We start from the raw sequence: 23249 nt of genomic DNA, 5'->3' as shown, positions 1-23249 counted from the left end.
ATAAGACAGTTGTACTTTACTGTAAAATACTAATCTGACCTGTGACAACTGTCGAGGCATTTGCTACGTCCTCTCTGGTGAGTGAGTAGATCCTCGCATTGGTCGTAGCTGGAGGGGCTTCTAATCTGCCCTGGCTGATGTATGGACCATCTAAAGCGGCTTGCATCTGATGTAACTGAGCTGGCTGGCCTCCGTACTGAATCGGCTGTGGCTGAGGAAGACTGGTCTTGTTTGGGCACTGCTTAGCCATATGCCCTTCTTGTCCGCATTCAAAGCATCCTCGTGTGCCCTTACGACAAACTCCAGGGTGGAATTTCCCACAAGTAGCACACTTTGGATAACTGGGCTGCTTGATAGCTGGTCCTCCTTTTGGGTAACTCCCTGGTTTGCGCTTGTTGCTGGAGTTCCCTTTCCAGTTAGAGCCGTGGGAGCTGTGACCCTGCTGCTTCTGAGTACCTGAGCCTCCTTGACCTTTGGATTCTGAGAAAATTTGCTTCTGCTGCTTGATACTGTTCTGGTAGTGCTCAGTGGTTAGAGCACTGCTGACTAGTTCTTCAGTGGTTTGCGGCCTATGAACGCCGCCAGCCACGTTCATTGCTATTTCCGGCCTCTGCATCTTGAGCATCAACCGGACTCTTTCTTTCTCTGTGCTGGCTAGTTCAGGGCATAAACGAGCCAACCTGTTGAATTTCTTCATGGCTTCCTCAACTGAAAGGTTGCCCTGACGAAACTCAGTGAACTCGTCGTAGTGGCGGTTTGTGACCCGCATGTGAAAGAATTCTTCAAAGAACTCCTTCTCGAAGTCTGCCCATGTCATCTGGTTTACTGGGCGCTTCGCTCTGATTCTCTCCCACCACATGCGTGCATCTCCTGTCAAGCAGAAGGAGGCGCACTATACCTTCTCATGTTCTGGCTAGTCCAGAAGCTCCATCGTACTCTCCAGTGTTTTGAACCAGGCCTGAGCATCCCATGGTTCACTGGTGCCTGAGAAACTCTCTGGCTTGACTCTTTGCCACTGGATCAGATAGGCTTCTCTTGTTGCCTCAGCTGCTGGGGCTACTGGTGCTGTAGGCTGGACTGGTGGAACCTCTAAGACTACTGGTGTTGCTAAGTTTGGTTCTGGAGTGACTGTGGGAGTATTCTGCTGATTAGCCTTTAAGGTGGCTAGCTCCTGCTGCTGTTCAGCTAACTGCTGCTGTAACTGAGCCACCAATGTTGTCAGGTCTGGGGGAGGCACTGAACTGCCTGCCTCATGCTGGGGCTCAGTGGCTGGTGCCCTTCTAGCTGGGCGTCCTCGTGCCATTCTAGAGACATAGAGGACATACATGACTAACACAATCATAAGGGAGTAACTATTGTTATCATGTTAACTACTATCATAAACAAGCATGCTTTAGTTATCTACAAACATGAAAGCAATAAACATAACAAAGTGAGAGGTATTCTTACTTGGAAGCTGCAGGTTCAATGCTGATGTGTGTGAAGGAAGTATGGAAACTGCTCTGATACCACTCTGTAACGACCCACCTTCTACTAACTAGGCTGTAAGGCCGATCGTCACATTAAGCTATGCTAACTACTCCCTGACCATCATTAAATCTAGATGCGGAAGCTGTACTAATTTAAATTTTGCTAAACTGTTACTTTTCTTGATTCTATACATGCTAAAGGGTGTAATCTAAAGTATACCTAGCATATACTACATCCCCTATGGTCAAGGAACTGAAATAAATGTTTTCCAGCTGTTATCAGACCTCCCAATCGATCCACAGATCGATTGGAATAGTTGATCGATCCAGTGATCGATTCAGCCGGCTACTGTATGCGGGACATAGGTTGGATTGATCCAGTGATCGATCCAGCACGCTACTGTGCTCGGGGCGATATTCTGGATCGATCGGCTGATCGATCCAGGCTGGTCAATCAATCCAGTGATCGATCCCAGAGCTCTCTGTTCGCGACAGAAATTGCTGGATCGATCGGCTGATCGATCCAGAAACCTACTGTTCGCGGAGCAATTTGCCGAATCGATCAGTTGATCGATTGGGACCCCCCAATCGATCCACCGATCGATTGGGGTTTCTGATTTTGCAGTTAAGCTCTGATTTCAGCACTGTTTCGTGCCTCAATCCTATTACAAGTTCTAAAATGACTAGGAATCACTCTACCACTAACAAATAACATTCGAACATCATAAAAGAAGTGTTCTAAGCATAATCAAGTGCATGGTTAACTAATTCATGGCAATTAACATACTGAAGTACAAAATACTAAAACACTGAAAAGTTCTAATGTTTAAACAACTTGTTAGAGTTTCCTAAGATCTTCTTTCCAAGTTCTTGCCCACACACATCCTCGTAGCATTGCCCTCCAGCCTCCGCTAGTCCATCTTTCCTTTACCTTTATATGCAGTATAAGGAAAAGAAAGTATCTATAAGCTTTCGCTTAGTAAGAAACCATCTACCTCACTAAAACATGCATACGATGAGTTCATGCTTTTGAAAGATGCTGATTGAAAACATAATGGGGAATGCTAAGCATGACATACTAACATACAGAACATAGAACTAAGAACTAATCATGGCCATAACTGAAGTATCAACAAGAAGTGACTAAACTGAACATAACTAAGTTAAACTGAGCTGAACTAGAACTGATTTAAAAGTATGATCACATGACTGGTTGGGAGTTCAGAAAAACTATAATATTATAGATCAAAATACATAGTCATACTGCTAATGGGCCCGACAACTGTACATGCTATGCGCGCATCCTTAACTAAACCCGGGGTTGCAAGTCTCGAATTTAGTAAGGTTTACTAGGTTATCTAAACCTAGGGACCGACTATGGGAGCCCAGCCCAATGGATATCTAATCCCGTACAGTGCCCCTACTGAAAGTAAAATATACTGGATCATAGCTAATTAATTTATCTTGCTTTTACTAGGTTATCTGAACCTAGAGGTGACTGTGGGTGCCCACCCATTAGACCGTAGTCCCATATATGCTGTAGCAAGACTAACTAAGCTATTTTAAATGCTTCTATTGCATTACTGAGCTATTAAACATGCCTATTGTAGCATTTTACTGAGCTAAGCATTTTATCGAACACTTAGTGTGCCCCAACTCTCCCCTCTATTAGGGAGACCACCTCTAGGCACCCGACAACGTCTAGAATCTCCAACTGGAAGGAGAAAACGTGTCTGGCCCATCTAGAGGTGCTCAACTAAGTCCCTAAACCTACGAGGAGGGTTAAATACACCTATGTGTCGAAAAGTCTGCATATAACCAATTTAAAAGCTTGGAATCGTACGAAAAGCTACTTATACTGCAGGTGAGGGGTTTCTTACCTCCTGTTTGGATTTTCTTACGATTCTAGTCGCTAGATTTCCGAAGGAGACGATCCTTTCGACGATCTTCTCGCGTCTATGCGTTCTTCTCGCGGAGAGGAACGTCCTCGTGTCGGAGATGTCGCTTGAAGGTGTCCTTGAAGCCCTAGGAAAGGAAACCTAGGTTTCTTCTTGTGGTTGGCGCCGAGAGAAGGAGAGTAGAAGGGGAGTCGGCGGTGAGGGTTTGAGGAGAGAAAAGCTACGATCCAAAATAACTCTTCACTTAATTCCTCCCTATTTATATTAAAGGATTAATTCGCCCAACTCTAATATAAATTTAATTGCCTCCCTTTCCTTTCAGCACGGCCCTGCTGGGTTCAACTGGTTACTAAAATTATCCGTAAATCACGGGTCTCGGGTTAAATTCACGCTTAGGCCGTTTTCGTTTCCTATTTGTTTTTGCTACCTCCGCTACTCTAAAAATTCTGTATAAATATCCTAAAATTCCAGAAAAATCATAGAATATTTCTAAAATAGTTTTGAGAATTTTCGGGCGTTACATTTTGCCACACTATTCTATTGGGGTGTACCAGGTGTAGTCAGTTGGGATTTAATCCCGACTTCTGATAAGTGTCTCCTAAACTCTCCTAAGAGGTACTCGCCACTATGATCCAACCGCAGTGTCTTGATACTTTTACCTTAATGTTTCTTTATATCAGCCCTATATTCTTTGAACTTATCAAAGTACTTAGACTTGCGGCGCATCAAGTAAATGTACCCGTATCTCGAATAGTCGTCTATAAAAGAGATGAAATATTCAGAACCACCTCTTGCCTGGATAGTCATAGGTCTACACAAATCAGAATAAACCAATTCCAACACTTCTTTGGCTCTATACCCCTTAGACTTAGAAGGCCTCTTGGTCGTTTTTCCATCCAAGTAAGAATCGCAGGTTGGAAAGTTTTCCACCACCAATGAACCTAAAAGTTCATCGGCTATTATCCTTTGAATCCTACTCAAGTCAATATGACCTAGCCTTAGATGCCAAAGATATTATTGGTTCATTTCCAAAGGTTTCTTTCTCTTATTAGAGTTAGATGATGTGTTATTAATTTCCATTTTTTGCATCATGGAATTTATTGGATTTATATAAATTGCCAACCAACGTACCAGAACAGATAACTTTCCTCTTTTTCTTAATAACAACTTTGTTATCAAAAGAGACAGAATATCAAGTTCTTTTGAATAGTTTAGAAACTGAAATCAAATTCTTTCTAAACTTGGTATGTAAAGACAATTTCTCAAAATCCATATTTTATTCCTATCAGAGGATAAACATCTCCCACTGCAATAGCTGCTACTTTTGCAGCAGTGCCCATGTAGACGATGATTTTCCCTTCATATAGTTGTCCAGTTTTCTGAAACCTCTGCAACGAACTGTAGACATGATCAGTGGCTCTCGTATCTATACACCAGGTACCGGTAGATAACACCACTAAAAATATTTCAACAACTAATGAATAAAATACACTTTTATTGTTCTCATTTCTGAGAGGACAGTCCACCTTAGAGTCCAAGTTTTGTTTCTAATCATAATTGGGACTACTAAGTCTATTCTATAGTATAACAACTAGGGGATTGACTAACATTTGAAATCCTAAGAATCACAAAAATATTTGGTCAAGACCAACACCTCAAAATCCCCGTGAATTTTGTATGCCACGTTAGTGTGGACGTATACAAATTCAAACTTTAAGAGGAGATTTTATCCATTAATTTTATTATCTAACTTTATGACAAATAAAATTAATAGTTGGTCTTTCTTTGATCAAATATTTGGTCAAAATTTTGAATTTAAAATAATATTGATTCCTCAAACAATATCGTTTAAATTCACCAACACCTCAAACACCATGAATTTTGTATGCCACGTTAGTGTGGACGTATACAAATTTAAACATTTGTAAGAGGAGGATCTTACCCATTAATTATCTTGTCAACCTTATATTACCTCAAACACCATGAATTTTGTATGACACGTTAGTTTGGACGTATACAAATTCAATTGTTTGTAAGAGGAGGTTTTACCCATTTTATTTTGTCAACCTAACTTTATGACAAATAAAATTATCTCAAAAACCGTGAATTTTGTATGCCACGTTAGTGTGGACATATACAAATTCAAACATTTGTAAGAGGGGCTTTCACCTAGCTTTATGACAAATTAATAGTTGATTTTCCTTTGGTCACACAAAATAATAGCAGTGACTCCATTGGGGAGGATACTATTTAATGTGTCTAAGTGTATACCATTACTTGATACTTAGTCCATTAAATAGGATTGTGCCCCTTCAGTTGGAGAAGATCACACACTCCTAAATAATTTCCTATAACCATCCATAAAGGAAGTTTGATCTAGTGATCCGCAACAAACCCAGTTGTTGTGGAGGGAGGCACTCAGAGCCAACACGCAAGCTTGTTGCATCACTTACAGACCAGTAATGGAGATCATGGAATTTTACTAATCCCTCTCCCACTTAGTTTTTAAAGGTGAGGATTTTTGACTATGCTAGCATACATCACATGCACACACACACATCATAGTAAATAAAAGTAATAAATATGGAAATTAATTTTCCAACTATTATGGTCTTTTCCATCACTGTCCTTCGTGTGCTGCCAGCCCTAGGGTTCATGCCGTCGGGTCCATCGAGCTTCCTTTTCCGCTGCGTCTCTGGTCCTCCAATAGCACCATGCCTCGCAAGGATACGATCTGCGACAGAAAAATTAAAATTTTACATACATCGATCCTATATTCCACAAGGGAATGTACATCATGTCTAGATCGAACATAAATGTAAAATCCTAGGGCTAATACAGCTCCTGCTATATTAGTTAAATACAATCATGCACACATAATAAAATGCCCTTAACACGTCCAAGGGTCCAATCACACATAATATCTATAAGCCATAATAGTTGGAGCCTGCAATCACAAAGTTAGCACATCCTATTATTATCCTGCCTAAATTATGTATGACATGTGCATAATTAAACTGAAAACCAAACACACAGGGCAAACCCTAGCTCTGATACCAATTGTTGGTTGGTCTTAGGAAGATCGTACCGGCTCCACTGTACAAAATTTTGTACAAGTGTCGAACCTTTCCTAACAACCTATTGTGCTCTTTAGAAATTAAATTCGGAATCGCAAATGGAACTTAACATTATTGATTCCAAATTTAACTTATCTGTTCTTAATGGTTTAGAGTTGGATCGCAAACGATGCTTAACATTATTGATCCAGATCCACCTATGTTATAAATTCAATTAAATATTAATTTCTAAAATCGGCTCCCAAGACTGCATGGCGAGGCACTAGTCCTTCTTGGGTATGTGATCATCCACCACCACCTAGACAAAGCCTTTTAAAGAAATCTAATATTTAATTTCCTTATATAACTCTAGGTTTAACCAAAAAGAACAATCGAATCACAAATTCAAAAAAAAAAAAAAAGAAACACAATTTCGAATATCTAATCCAAAAATCTAGAATCTCTAGCCTCTTGTGTTGGAATTCATACAAAGAAGAACTAGTATGATGCGGAAAATAATTACTAGTTATACCTTTCTTTGTATGCAACGACCTCTTGATCTTCTACCGTATTTCTCTTCTTATCTCGGACATTGTGTGGGCAACAATCTATCGAGATGAGAACCACCCAAACCCTTCTTCTTCCTTTCTTGCAAGTTTCGGCCATAGCACTTCTCCTTGAGATGAAAAATTTCGGCCACCACCACCAAACTCCAAGGGATGCTAGAAACAAAGCCTCATTTCTCTCCTTCTTCTCCTAGCTAGCTAGAAACTGGCCACCAAGGACTCCTCTTGTGTTGATGCCGCCGGCCACCAAGGAGGAAGAGAAAAGGAGAAGAGCAAGGAGCAAGGGCCGACCACCACCAAGGAAGAGAGGAGAGGAAAATAGAATAGAGTTATGTCTCATGAAGGCACCCCTACCCCCTTTTTTATATTTCTTGGTCTTGGCAAATAAGGAAAAATTAAATAAAAAGGAAAATTTTAATTGATTAAAACCAATTTCCTTTTTCTAAATATCATGGTCGGCCACCTCATTACTCCAAGCAAGGAAAGTTTTAACACAAAATTAAAACTTCCAAATTTGTTTCCAGAAATTTTAAAATAAAAATTTCTCTAATAATTTTTCCCTTCATGGTTGGTTATAAAAGAAATTTTATAAATTAAAATCTCTCTATTAAAACATGTGGATGATTTCCAAAAAGGAAAGTTATCTTTTAAAATTAAAATCTTCCTCTCAATCTACAAATAAGGAAAGATATCAAATCTTTTCTTAATCTTTTGTAGAAACTTATAAAAGGAAAAATTTATAATTTTAAAACTCTCTTTTAAATCATGGACATGGTTACAAAAAAGGAAAATTTTCTCAAAATTAAAATCTTCCTTTCAATCTACAAATAATGAAAGATATCAAATCTTTTCTTAATCTTTTGTAGAAAACTATAAAAGGAAAGATTTATAATTTTAAAACTCTCTTTTAAAACCATAGAATCCACATAAGAAAAATTTAAAAAAAAAAATAAAATCCTTTTAATTTGATGTGGCCGGCCACACCAAGGTTCAAGCTAGGGCTGACCACACAACTTGGCTCATCCTATTTGCTTGGCCGACCCAAGATTTGGTTCCAAGCTTGCTTGGCCGCCCACCTTAGGATGGGTATAAAGGTGGGTATAGGTGGATATAATACTTTATAAATAAGAGGCTTCGATAGGGACCGAGACGAGGAATTGATTTTGGTCTCCCGATGAAATTAAGCTTACCATGTTCGCCCCGAACACCCAACTTAATTTCATCAATAATAATTCATTCCACTAAAGAATTATTATTGAACTACCGCACCAATCCCAAATTACATTTTGAGCTCCTTCTTATCATGAGTGTGTTAGTCTCCCTGTGTTTAAGATGTCGAATGCCCACTGATTAAATGAGTTAGTGACAACTCTCTTTAATTAATACCTAGTCCAAGAGTAGTACCACTCAACCTTATTATCATGTCGAACTAAGTCCACCTGTAGGGTTTAACATGACAATCATTATGAGCTCCTCTTGGGGATATTATCAACCTAGATTACTAGGTCATAGTTCCCTTCTATAATCAACAACACACACTATAAATAATATAATTTTCCAACTTATCGGGGCTTTTGATTTATCGAGCTAAATCTCACCCTTTGATAAGTCTAAAAAATAAATACTAAATTTATGTGCTTGTTATTATATTAGGATTAAAAGCACACACTTCCATAATAACTAAGGTCTTGTTCTTTTATTAAATTAGTATAAAAAAAAACTTACCTTAAATGAACATGTTCAATATACTCAGAGTGTACTAGTGTAATTTATTAGTCAAGATAAACTAATACCTAATTACACTACGACTATTACAATGGTTTGTTCCTTTCCATCTCAGTCGTGAGCTACTATTTATAATTTATACGGAATTGATAACATGATCTTCTGTGTGTGACGCTACACACCATGTTATCTACAATATAAATTAATCGAACAACTACACTTAACTTATAAATGTAGATATTTGACCAATATGATTCTTATTTCTAAGTAAATGTTTATATAAAAGGCTAGACTTTTAGTATACATTCTAACAGGGAGATGACTAATATGTTAATGGTATTGGAAAAGAGAATCCACTTGTTGTCTAGTAATATCCATATCATCCTTAAAATTCCTCATTCTCTCCTGGTCAACCTCATAATCTTGCACAAATCCGGTCACTTGGTTGTGAAAATCTCTAGTATATTGAAAATGGTCTTGTACCTCTCTGAACTGGTTGTCAGACAACTTGAAGTGGCCCTCCAATAGTTGTTGTTGGGCAGTGTGCTTTTCATGAAGTAAGTCCAAAGAGGCACAGAAATAAAAAAAGTCGAATCTAGAAGGACCCACACCATAGGCAAAAGAGTGCCTAGCAGGTTCCGTATGTCCAGATGGTTGCGGGGGTCTAGACGACGAGGGCTCTTGGTTGTCTTCAGTATCTCCTAAGAGGGGGGGGGGGGGCGAACTCGGGTACTAAATTAATGATAACCCAATTAACGAAGTTGCGAACTGAAGTGCACTCGGGGCAGGGAAGGGGTAATGAAAACCCATCATTTCTAGTCAAGGCAGACCCATTCTCATCCCTACATATCATCTTCATGGCTAGACAAGAATCGATATCGATCTTTTCATTACCATGAACGACCTCCAGCCCATCAAGGTCACAACCCAGATTTATAGCTATTTGGGTGATTAAACCGCCAAAGACTATCATTCTCGAAGATGCCTTTCCTGCTCTCCAAAGGTTTTGTAAAAAGTGAAATCTAGAATCAAAATCAACTTTATTAAGCATAGCCCAAAGAGAATAAAGTTCCACCTTTCTCAGTACCCCATCACTATCACCTCTACCAAATATTGTTTTACTCATGACATAGTGAAGGTATTTAAAGATAGGGTTTTGCATTCGGGATGCCTTAGCTCCAGAGGGCTCATAAGGGTTCGTTGATCCGGTGATTGAAATCCAAAACCCATTCTAGTTAATAGATGGATCAAATCTATGGGCACCATCAATAGGTAAACCAAAACAAATGTTAAAATCACTAAATGTCCATTGGAATTCCTTGTTCATCAATCTAAAATTTATGTTTCCAATGTAATCATCCTTAGAAGAAAATTTGACATCAATTGAGCTTAAAAATTCAAGGACTAGGTGGGGATAGGTCGGAAGGCGCGTGTACATAATATCATTCCAATCAAAAGAACTAATCATCCAATTTATATCGTCCCTAATACCTAACATCTCCATAGTAGTTGGATCCATATATTTAGTACACATAATTTTTCTAATGACAAGTAAATCATATCTAGCTTTTTGTTCTTGATTTCTAAAAATAATATGAAACTCGTTGTCGTTACTTTCATCGTGTGCCACCCTTTTGCCTTTGCATTTTGATGAAGTAGCCATTCCTTTGCCCTTGTCTCCTCCCGGTTCATCTCCTATGCTAGATCTGCCACTCCCTTGTCGGATCCTTTTCAAGAGGTGAGACATAATTTTCAAGGTGAGTTGGAGGAAGTTTTTGTGGGTGGAGGTGGGTCTTGAAGAAATATGAGGAGGAAGAAGAAGAAAAGTAGGGACATGGTTTCTTCTTTTCTTGAATTTGGGCTTTTTGATTGAATCCTAGATCTAGATCTAGGTATTTGAGGTTGATGAAGTGAGATGAGGGAGAAAAAGGATTTGGAACAAAAGGAGATGGAAATTTGGATAGGTGGAGGTGTTTGATGGCGCACACGGTTGTGGCACGACCATATCTTAAGGGCACGACTTGGTTGAGGGTATCGCCGCATGATTGTGCAGTTTGGCACGACCTCTCCCTTTTTCTTCTCAGCCTCGGTCACACGGCTATGTCATCTTCCTCTCGGGTGGTCTCGCACGACCGTGTTAATTAACACGACCGACTCCATTCTCTGCTCTGCCAAAACCACACGGCCGTGTGAGTTCACACGACCCGTGGCTTTTCCATTTCTGCTAGCATCACACGACCGTGTAGGGTCACGCGGCTGACCTCTTGACTTGCGTAGTGGCTGAATTTACTCATCTTTGATTCCTCCGACACCTTCACACCCATGAAATAATCATGGTCAACTCGTGAGGCTATGCACAACCTGAAAACAAAGAATTAGAAACAAATGAACTTAACTAAGAACACAAAATAACAAACTGAAAACTAATTAAACGGAAACCCTTGGGTTGTCTCAAAAGAAGCGCTTGTTTTAGATCTTTAGCTCGACCCCGTCTCGGTTAATGTGGACTAAACCAATGGAAACACGGCGGTTCCCCTCCTAGGGCTAATACTTCAGTTTGCTCCTTCATTGTTGCTCGTGCAGGACATATGTACTTGTCGTAATTAGTCGGGGATGATCTCTCCAATCTTGCCGAATCCTGCATTGCTTCAGGTGGCCTCCCATGGAAACGATATTCCTCAATTTTGTGAACATCTGACTTGTTGAAATTTTCCTGAAAAGAAGAGACACGGTTAGAAGAATCAGATAAATCGAATTCTAGTCTTTCCTTACCAATCTCCATGGATAACTTGTGGTTCTTCACATCTATGATGTCTACAGCAGTCGCAAGGAATGGTCTTCTAAGGATGATTGGGATCTGGGGATTCTCCTCTATGTCTAAAACAATGAAGTCTGTGGGTATGATGCATCCACCCACCTCCACTAGCATGTCTTCTACTATCTCCATAGGGTGTCTGCATGAATGGTCAGCTAACTGCAGTACCATAGTAGTTAGTTTAATATTCCTGAGGCCTAGCTTGTTATAAATAGAATATGGAATAAGGCTGACACTCACCCCCAGATCACAAAATGCCTTATCTATAAATTCTGATCCTAATTTGCAAGGTATAGAAAAACTTCCTAGATCTTGAAGTTTGGGGGGAATGACTGTCGTGAGCAGTGCGCTACATTTCTCTGTCAATGCTATGGTCTCGAAATCGCCCTTCTGTCTTCTGTTGGACAGAATTTCCTTCAGAAATTTGGCGAACTTTGGCATTTGGTGAAGGGCATCAATAAGAGGTACCTCAATGCAAATCTCCTTAACCTTTTTTAGGAATCTATGGAACTCCTCATCTTTTTGGCCCGTTATTAGCCTTTAGGGGAAAGGAATTCTTTGACATTGTGGCAGAAACAGAAGAGTCCCTTCACCCTTCTTGGTGATCTCTTCTTTATTTTTGGTCTGATCCAAATTCAGTGTGAAAGGAGAGGGTTCTTCCTTTGAGTTGATTCCTTTTTGAGAAGTCGTTTGGGGATCTCCCAAAGTTCGTCTGCTCCTTAGCTCAATGAGGTTGCAATGTTCCACTAGGTTTATATTAGGCTTTCCTAGCAATGCTCCTGGTACTCTTCAAAAGGGCTGAGCTATTTGAGCAATTTGGTCATCTTGCATCTTTTGGTGCTTCTCAGAGTTCTCCATTCTTTGATTCAATTGCTTAAGATCATTTTTTATTTCCCTTTGTTCAGCGAGAACTTCCTCAAGCATCTTTTCTATCCTGGATAACTGATAGCCTTGTGAAGGCTACTATTGTTGATAGGTTTGATGCCCAAGTTGGTAACTTGGCTTTTTCCCCTGTAGATGTTCCTTGGTCATGATTACCCAGGTAAGAAAATTTCGGATGATTCCTCCACTCAGGGTTGTATGTGTTGGAGTATAGATTGTTCTGCCTTTGGTTATAACTGACTATTACATCACATTGCTCAAGTTGATTTATTTGTGCAGATAATGGCCCTAGGGGGCAAGTTTCTTGAGCATGATCCGAAGTTCCGCAGGTCTGGAAAACACAAACAATTGCATTGGCCATGCTGTTCCCCATGGTCTCAAACTTTTTGGTCAGAGCATCCACCTTTGTAGACATGAGTGTGACTGCATCTACATCAAATTTTCCTGATGTCTTGATTGGATTTCTTGAGAAAGGGCCTCTAGATCTTTCAGATGCCCACTGATGATGGTTCTGAGCTACATTTTCTATTATGTCTTCAGCTTCATCTAAGCTTTTGTTCATTAATGCCCCTCCTGTTGCAGAATCGAGGGACACCTTTCTGTGATAGTTGATGTCATTATAGAATGTATGTAGCACCAACCACTTCTCAAGCCCATGATGGGGACACTGTCGAAGCATACTCTTGAATCTGTCCCATGCTTCAAATAACGACTCTGAGTCTGTCTGTCTGAAACTCGCTATTACATTCCTCGTGTGAGCTATTTTGCTTAGTGGGTAAAATTTATCCAGAAATCGCTGCTCACACTATTCTCAGGATGCAATACTGTTCGTTGGCAAGGAATTAAGCCACTGCTTGGTTCTATCTCTCAGAGAAAATCCAAAAAGAAGTAGTCTCACCATTTCTGGTGGAACTCCATTCACCTTCATCGTGCTATAGATCCCATAAAAGTGTTCCAAGTGTTGGTTCGGGTCATCATGAGGTCCTCCTCCAAATTGACTTTGTTGAACCATGTGGATTACTGTAGGCTTTATCTCAAAGTTGTTAGCTTCAATAGATGGTCTGGTGATGCTAGACTGAAGTCTGTGTGCATAGGGCGTAGTCTTTCAAAGATTTGTCAGCCATCTCAGATGCTTCTTATTCTGCTTGGAGTCTTTGCAAGTTTCTTCTCCTCAAGAAAGTTCTATCGATCTCTGGGTCGAACGACAGAAGTTCTCCTGAAAGATTAGCACTTCCTATGCAAGAACAAGGTATTGAATATTCTATATGCAATAAAAAAAATGAAGGTTTTTTTTTTCAAAATAGATAGTAAATGTAGAAATAAAATTACAGAAATGAAAAAAAACAAAAAGTAAAATGCAGAGAAAAATAAAGAAAATAAGATTTAGTCAAACATAATATGATTATCGCTAGTGTTATATGAGCAGTCCCCCGCAACGACGGCAAAAATTTATAGTCTTCTGCTTTGCTCCCCAGTACGTTGACGATAATTGTTTTTGCTCCAAAATTTATCCCTGTCAACACAAATGTACACAAAGAGAAGATCTCCGAAATAGAAGAGTAATTATGTTGTAAACATGATAAAGAGTGTAAGAATGCATAAATCCATCATGAATAAAATACGTGAATGTGCATCAAAGCATGCATAAATGATTATAAGATCTACGCACATCAGGACACAAGAGGCACAAGCTTGTCCATACCTAAGTCCTTGAAGGATAAGCTCCCTCTACTGAAGCACCCTCCATTGAAGTGCCCTCCCTTGAAGCACCCTCCACTGAAGCACCCTCCACACATTTATCTCTCGCTCGGGAAGATCCCGTCTGAGAGGAGGAGCTAGAGCAATCTTTCGAGCGGACCCTGTCCGCCCTTCCTTCTATTGGTCTAACGCCGAAAACTATTCAAGCATAGGAGGTCACTTCTCCACTAGGCAGTTCTCAGGCTCCTACTCTTCTTGCATCTTCTTGGGTGAGAATCCCTTCAGTCTCCTTCTTTGCTGCGCCAAGGAGGCCTTATCAATTTTTGAATGCCTTCAATTTATCGTCCACCCAGGCCATAGTTGCTCCACCGACTGCCCCTCCACCTACTGGCCAAATACTATTGAGGGGTCATTTAACAAAGGCCTGGGAGGATGAAGGAAACCAGCTTAGCGTGTTTACTCCTATGGAGCTAGCTGATGAATACTAATATGAATTGACCAAGGTAATATAATTTTATTTACTATTTTTCATCTTGGATATTTCGAACACGGTTTTTCTTTTAGTGTTGGGAGATCGGGATGAGCTTGCGCAACAATTGTCCACCCTAGCTTAAGAAAATGAATACCTGAGGTAGCGCGTTTTTGAAGCTACTTGTGTACCTTCTTGTGATTGGCTGAGGGGCTAGAGACTCAACTTCAAGAAGCTCAAAGGTTGGAGAAAAATGAGCTTGAGAAAGTAGCCAAGTTGAAGACTGGCCTAGAGACTTCTAAAGCCAAACTCCAATCAGACACAACTCTTCGGGCGAACATGAAGGCAGAGCTAGACGGGAAAACTACAGAGATAGAACAACTTTATGCTTAGCTGAAGGAATTGAATACCACATATGACACCGAGCTAGCCACCAAAGAGTATGTATTGGCAGCTCAAAATGTTGAGTGGGATTCTCTGCACTGACTTAAAGACCACCTAGACCACCTTATTTGATAAAGAATCTGAACTGGTAGGTCTCTCTGTAGTGTTAATAGCTACCCTGGTAGAGCTAGGGGCTTACCAAGGGGGAGAAGATGAGCACTTTAAAACAAGGAAGAAGGCCCTCCTTCAAAATTGCAAATTCAACACATCCATCGCCAACTCCATCAACAAAGCTCTTCATTTTAGAGACGATGGTGCATTGGAGCAATTAAGGGAGGGAGGATATCTGGCCTCCAAGCCCCTCCCCCCCCCTTCTCCCCTGCTCGCTTTCTTGACCATAAGAAGTTGATCCAGAAGCACCCTCTCGACTTGTTTCCAAATCTACTATGATCTACTTTGTCTTCCTTTCTTCTTTCAGTAACCAAAATGCAGTTTGGGAAGTCACCATAGAAACATTAGTACTAATCAAGTTCTATGAATCATGACTATTTTTATAGTTATCTACCATCAAAACTAGGTAAGATGTAAGAGATCCTAAAATAATACCAATACTTAAACTCTTACAGTAAAAATATTGTTCACTTCATGCTATCAAAGATAGAAAAAGATAGTTTACTAAATATACTAGCATAATAAGTAACCCATCAACCACATAAAATCTAGAATAAATGTGCTAGTGTTTTGTATTAAGGAACAAGCAATCATGATATGATCAATGATGCAACCAGCAAAAATTTTATTATGCAACAAGAAATGTGCAAAAACTAAGAAATATGGAAAACACTAACCTAAACTCATACATCTCCCGAGACTTAAACTTTTCATTGTCCCAATTAAAACTAGAAATAAAATATGGAGGAGATTTTTGAAGTTAGAGAAATTACCAAGTGATAAACTCCAAATGGTTGAGACATTCATGTTTTGAAGATACTTCCCTATATGTGATTTGCAGTCCTCCACAACCTTGAATCCTACAAAAATAAATAGACAAGAAAAATTAAGTAGAGGGATTAGACTTATTATGAGTAAAGTAAAGAAATTAGAAAGAAACTAAAACAAAAATGAAAGTAAGATTGAACTTGGGTTGTCTCCCAAGAAGTGCTTGTTTAAGGTCATAAGCTTGACCCCTTATTAGGCTCATCGAAATCTTGCTCTTGGAGGGGTAAGATATTTCAACACCCTCTTACTAAGGGCTCTTATTATGGAGGGATCTTGCATCATAGGAGATATAAAGTGAAGTATCGCTCTCTCCATCTTCGTCTTCTTAGAAATTCTTTCAGGTCGTCGAAGATAGTTCAAAGTGAGCTTCCAATTCTCGGCCAAAGAGAAATCTACACATGCAAAAGAAAAACATACCTCCCACAAGCATGTGAAATAAGTAAGAATTAGAACAATGTCAAAATAAGCTAAATAAGTAGTAAAAACTTAATCACATCCAACAAAGTCAATGATGGGTACCTCTAAAAAGTTTTTTAAAAGATCACAAGAAATACTAACCTTGCTTTACTAAGAGATACCTGAAAGTTCCAAACATGTGGATGCGACTTCTTCAGAAATAAGTACTAGTTCTGGCTCAGGTGGAAGTGCAACTAAAGGTGGTGATTCTTGGGGCTCTGCCATATCTGCATAAGTCCCTAGACATTGATCCACAACATGCTCAATTCTTACGATTCTCATAGTCTCTAAGGGTTGTGTGGACAAAGGAGGTAATTCTTGAGATGCTGCATCCACAACACAGCTCCCTACACTTCCTTCCATGTCAATAACATCATCATATATTATGAAGAACATTCCAACATCAAAATCATTAGCATGAGAATCAATTACAGGAGGATCAATAATTTCACTTACAATTTTAATTGGATTTACCTCATCACATTCATCAACTAAAAATTCAATATCATTACAATGCCCTATAAAACCAGGAGGTGGATCTGAAAATATGTTAACCACTGCATTAACATTACACCCCTCATCTGAAGAGTCCTCATCTTTATACACATCAAGAAATTTGCACTCAACCATATTGGAATCACAGAATTTGTCAAAATCTTTATCTTTGTTGGCCCCCACTAGCCTTTGTGGAAAAGGAACCCTTAGTGGAGGTTTTGGGGAGGGTTGGGCTTGTGGCTTAGGTTCAATTTGCTTGTCTAGCGATAGTGTGATCAACCGTTGAGGAAAAGGTACTTGTGGCCTTTGGACACCTTTTGGAATAATGGAACTGAGTTTATGTGGTTTTCTATTGTTCTTATCCTCAATTATATAAAAGTCCTTCTCCAGAAGTTCTTCATAATTCATGCCATTTCTCAACTTAATATCATTACACTGTTCACTAGACCTTATATGTGTAGGAGGGAGGTCATGCTTGAATCATTTTGAGACTATGATATCAATCCTTGCCTCCAACTGGTTAAACCCCTCATTATGCGACTTGTGATTTTCTAAAATTTTAGAAGGTTGAACTGCATTTTGTTTGGCAGACTCTTTTGCTTTTATGGCTTGCACTTCTGAAGTTCTCAGGGGAAATTCCATCCAACTTCTATCTGACTATTTTTGGAGATTCAATGTTACTTGATCAATTAATGTATATATTTTGTCCACACTTTTGTTCATAAAAGAGCCTCCAGTTGATGAATCCAATAAATACTTATCTAAGAAATAAATTCTCCTATAGAATATATGCAGAGTCAGCCATTTTTCAAAGCCATAATGAGGGCACTGTCTTTGTAGTCTCTTGAATCTATCCCATGCTTCAAATAATGACTCTCCATCTGCCTGAGAAAAATTTGTAATGCAATTCCTCATATACACTGTTCTTCTTGGAGGAAAAAATGATTCAGAAATTGCTACTCCAATTGTTCCCAACTTGTAATGCTTTGAGGACGGAGAGAATATAACCAAGTCCTTGCTTTATCCTTAATACTGAAAGGAAATGTCATCAATCGAATTGCATCCGTTGACACTCCTTCATAGTTCACCATATCACAAAGCTCAAGAAATGTTTAAAGGTGTCGATAAGGGCTTTCTGATACTTCTCCTCCGAATTTGTGATCTTGTATCATAGCAATTAACTCTGGGTCTAGTTAGAAACTTTCTACTTTAATATGAGGTTACATAATGGGAGACAAAAATCTAGCAGAAATGGGTGTAGAAAAGTCTCTTAAAGGCCTACATGACATATTAGTGCTCATGGTATCTAAAAACATTTATGAGAAAAAAATAAAAAATGAAGAATTAAAGGCAAGAAAGATAATGTAGAATTTAAATTGTAGGAAAGAAAAGTGTAGAAATTAAGGGAAGGACAAAAATAAACTGAACTAAAAGATAATAACAAGAAAAGTAAATGCAGAAATAAAAATAAATAAATAAATGAAAAACCTATTAAAAAGTATAGAATAACTCATATGCTAATCAACTAATGTTAATTGAAAACAGTCCCTGATAACTGTGCCAAAGACTTGTTACGTCACCGTAAGTGCACGGTTACATCGTCAGTAATACAAAAGATATCGAACCGACAGAGACTGTTGATTAAGCACTAGTTAACTTTGCACGACGAGCTAAGAGTGAAGGAAAGAGAAAATGTAAAGAGTAGAAAAAGAGGGAGAGTGAGATTTGGGGATGGATAGATACTAGGATTTCGGTTTCACTATGATGCTAATTAATAACCCTATGCGTTATTCATCTCCTTACCTCCATTCTTATGCACATGTAGAAAGTTACTAGTAGGGTAGTTAGATCAACATCCCCTGTAATTAAATAGAAATGATTCCTATGAAGTCTGTTAGCGGCATCTTCCTGTCACTAGAGTCCCTCGGTCATACAACATAGGAACACATGCACTACTTAATAAACATAGAGATGAGGATTACAATTGACAATGACTACCTACTTCCTTGTAGAGAATTACTTCTCCTTTCAAGATGATACCCTAGACGTCCGTTAGTGGGATATGCCTGCCACTAGTGTCCTATAACGCCCGCCCCTCATGGATACTAAGACTACCCAAAAAGGGACGGGGTTACTTAGGCTACTTGACATATATATATATGCATAATGTCTCATGGCAGCGGAAGACATATTTTCACCTTACGCATCTAGCTCTTAATATGGCATGTGAACAATATACATGATTCATAACTGCTACTTGAACACAATTCGTAATGTCATGAATATACTAACATGAATAAAATGTCATAAGTGCATAACATACTAGTTCTAGTTATCATCACAAGTATAAAAATCCAAACTGAGTTCACATGCACAACTTAAGCAAATATAATTTCTTTAGAAATAGAATTAGATCTATCCACCATGCCACTTCCACACACAATCTTGCCCTTCCTGCTGCTCCCATCAGTTCATCCATTCCTTTCCTTTTTCTGCAGTACAAGGAAAATAATCTATAAGCCCATAGGCTTAGTGAGTTCCTTCCCTACTCATAAAACCATTAATCATACATACACATAAAACATGTTATAGCATGTGAGGAAATAACCCAAAACATATCATTGCATGCGAGAACATACACCTAAAACATATCATGGCATGGGAGAACATAACATAAACATATAACATATCATGAAAACCTAAACATACCATGGCATGGAAGAACATAACATAACCATATAACATATCATAACCATATTCTCAAGAGCATCTGTAATATGTGTAAAGGAAGACACATGGCATGAACATGTAGATGCAAGATGTTCCTTTGAAATCATGCATAATGAAATGAACAAATGCAACATGTCTTTTTTTCTTTTTTTCTTTTTAAACATATCATATACATACTTGAAAATAAGCTTAACATGAGGGGCCCGGCTATGTACCACATAACATGAATGCGCGCAATCCCTAGGACAGGGCAGCTAGCCCCGAACCTACTAGGGAACTAGGTCCGTACTACGACCGTCGACCTAGGGGCGTACTGAGGAGCCCATCCCTTTATTAGACCCATTCATAGTCCGTCGGCCTAGGGGCGCTTATGGAGCCCACCCTTGGTACAAACCATACAAAGTAAAATAGCATATATACATATCATGTTTCTTATCATATCATCATACATGTCATGATCTTGTCATATTATACATATCATGTTTCTTGTCTTATCATGAAGAGTGCTCTTGATCCCATCTCAAAGGAAGCATCTCTTAGGCTTTTTTTCTTACATAAGCCTTTCATAAACATATATCATGAGGCATAACATGTTCTTATCATAACATAGAGCATAACATGTTATTATCATATCATTAAGCATGGCATGTATCATATCATGAAGCATAGCATATCATATATTGAAGCATAGCATATCTTATCATGAACCATCACATGTATCATATCATGAAGCATAGCATATCATATCATGAAGCATAACATATATCACATCATGAATCGTAGCATATCATATCTTGAAGCATAACATATCATATCATGAACATAGCATACATCAAGAATCATACATCATGGAAAACATAAGCATGCATAGTTAAGTTCAAAACTTTTCCCTAAACCTATGCATTCAATCATGGCCGAACCCTATGGTAAGAGAGCTAACCATATATACAAGATCATATATCATGATAAAGCATCACAAGCATGGTTTGATTTCAAGTCCTTGTTCTAAGCTTACATTCTTGACCTAAACCCAAAGTAAGGTCCTAATGTTTGTTGGTAAATCATGTAACATGAAAGCTTAGCTAACCACATACAAGGGATCATATAACATAACCAAGCATGATTGGGTTCCAAAGCTCTACTCTAGGCCTAACATTCCATCTTGGCCGAAACATAGAGTAGTGGTTTTGAACCTTCTAATACCACACATAGCATAAAGACTTAGCCTAACAACATACAAGATCTCATACATTATGAATAAGCATAACAAACATGATTAGTTTTTTTTTTAAATTTTAACCTAAGCCTCATATCTCATCATGGCCGAAACTTGAAGATGGAGTTTTCATATTTCTATTCAACATGGAATATGAGAAAATCTAGGCTATAACCATGTAAGAGATCATTCATCATAGAGAAGCATAGCCAAGCATGTTATCATTTCTAAACTTGACTCTAAACATTATTTTCAACCTTGGCCGAAACTTGCAAATAGGATTTCTATATTTTCATACAACATGGAGTAGGAAAAACCTAAGCTATAAACATGTAAGAGATCATTCATCATTTAGAAGCATAACAAGCATGTTATCATTTCTAAACTTGACTCTAAACTTTAGATCTAATCTTGACCGAAACTTCATGTTAAGGTTCTTAACTTTCTCCATAACATGATGCATGAAACTTAATCCCACCACCTATGAGAGATCATACCTTAAAAGGGAGCATGAACAAGCATATTGTCATTTGAAAACTTTGCTCTAACCCTCATTTCTATTCTTGGCCGAAACCTAGAACTAGGGTTTTTTTATTTTTTTTCCAACATGGAGCATGAAAATCTAAACTATCAACATATGAGAGAAGCATACATCATGAAGGAGCATAACAAATATGTTTTCTTTTCAAGAACTTTGCCCTAAGCCCTATAATTCATCTTGGCCGAAACATTAGGTTAGGGTTCCTAATCTTTCAATATGATAATAAGCTTTAAAACTTAAACTAACAACATATGAGAGATCCTACATCATCAAGGAGCATAGGCAAGCATGATACCAAAAGAAACTTTGCTCTAAACCTTCTCTTTTTGTCTTGGCCGAAACTTCAAGGTGAGGTTCTAGATTCTTTTTCTTCTTTTTTTTTATACAACATAAAGCATAACTTGTAAACTTGTTAGTACTAAGTGACCACTAATTTATCCTGGCCGAAACTTGCAAGGAAATCTCTAATGTTTCAAAATGTTTACATACGAAGAAATCGATAACTACTTGTACTGCAGTGAGGGGATACTCACATCCTTTCGCTTGATTTCCTAAGAGGAGTGACCTTGCTTGTGAAGCTTTCCTAGAGAGCAAGCCTTCTTGCTTGGTTCGGCAATGGTGAGGAGGAAAGAATGGTTTCGGTGGAAAGGAGGAGGGAGGAGGAAGAGAGCAAAATGAAGATTTTCATTCATTTTCTCCTTTTATTCCAAATGAAAAGAAGAAGGGAAAATGAGTTTTTCCTTCTCTTTTCTTTAACTCATCCCTTAATGAAAAGAGAAAGCAAGGATCATCTTTTCATTTGAGAGGAAGAAGGCAACTCCAACTTCTCCTTCTAAATAAGAGAAACCTTTTCTTACTCTTAACTATATTGTCCCTTCTCTTTCTAACAATATCTCCTGTTGGTCTATTTGTTATCACATACATGTATCTAGTAAGAGGTCCAAGGTTCAAGCCTTGGTCACCTCTTTTTGGTTCTATTCCATTTTATTTTTGTAAATCTTCACATAAGGCCTATTTTTAAACATGGTAAAAATATATGAAATTACTAGGGACCCTATGGGTGTTACAGTCTCCCATACCTCATAAAAGTTTGTCCTCGAACTTAGAATAGTTCAGGGTATTTTTGTTTCATATCATCTTCACGTTCCCAAGTTGCCTCTTCGAATCGTTGATTTTGCCACAAGACTTTTACTAGGGCCACCTCTTTGTTCCTTAATCTTTTGACATCCCGATCCAATATTTGAACGGGTCGGCTTTCGTAACTCAAGTCCTCTTGAACTTGCACTGTCTGTGGCTCGATCACTTGGTCTGTACTAGAAATGCGCTTCTTGAGCATCGAGACATGGAACACATTGTGGATAGCCGACATCTCTGGTGGTAGTTCTAGTTCGTAAGCCACCTTGCCGACTCTCTTTAGAATCTGATATGGTCCTACATAGCGCAAACTCAGTTTTCCCTTCTTTCTGAACCTCATCACTCCTTTCATAGGAGCTATTTTGAGGAACACTGAATCTCCAACACTGAATTCCAATGGCCTACGCCGTTTATCTTCATAGAACTTTTGCTGACTTTGAGCAGTCTCTATTCTTTGGCGGATGTTATGTATTGCACGAGTGGTGTTGTCGATAAAATCTGTTCGGAATCCCATCTCCTTCTTCTCACCACCTTTGTACCAGCATATAGGGGATCTACATTTCCTCCCGTACAAAGCTTCGTATGGCGCCATGCCAATGGTAGCTTGATAGCTATTATTGTAGGCAAATTCCGCCAAGCATAGATATCGGCACCGGCTCCCTTTGAAGTCCAGGGCACAAGCTCGTAACATATCTTCCAATACTTGATTCACCCTT

General features: G+C 38.8%; 1 protein-coding gene and 2 non-coding genes across 3 annotated transcripts in view; 2 read left to right on the top strand and 1 right to left on the bottom strand.

Moving 5' to 3' along the window:
• The window catches only part of LOC121994766 (DExH-box ATP-dependent RNA helicase DExH11-like), a 135820-nt gene extending 124159 nt beyond the window's left edge, over positions 1-11661 (bottom strand). The window contains exons 1-2 of the mRNA XM_042548693.1: positions 11309-11661; positions 10976-11075 (exon numbers count right to left, since the gene is read on the bottom strand). Coding sequence (XP_042404627.1) covers positions 10976-11075; positions 11309-11661 — 453 coding nt within the window. The remainder of the gene's footprint in view (positions 1-10975; positions 11076-11308) is intronic.
• A 1399-nt stretch (positions 11662-13060) lies between these two features.
• Positions 13061-13167, top strand: LOC121998905. The gene has a single exon (XR_006116690.1). It is a non-coding gene; the product is annotated as a small nucleolar RNA R71 (small nucleolar RNA).
• A 4556-nt stretch (positions 13168-17723) lies between these two features.
• Positions 17724-17829, top strand: LOC121998863. Its single transcript, XR_006116653.1, has one exon. It is a non-coding gene; the product is annotated as a small nucleolar RNA R71 (small nucleolar RNA).
• Positions 17830-23249: the final 5420 nt, after the last annotated feature.

Source organism: Zingiber officinale, chromosome 6A (genome assembly GCF_018446385.1).
Source record: "Zingiber officinale cultivar Zhangliang chromosome 6A, Zo_v1.1, whole genome shotgun sequence".
NCBI classification, from domain to species: Eukaryota; Viridiplantae; Streptophyta; class Magnoliopsida; order Zingiberales; family Zingiberaceae; genus Zingiber; species Zingiber officinale.
Note: the sequence above shows the minus strand (reverse complement) of the source record. Positions and strands in the feature narration are given on the sequence as shown.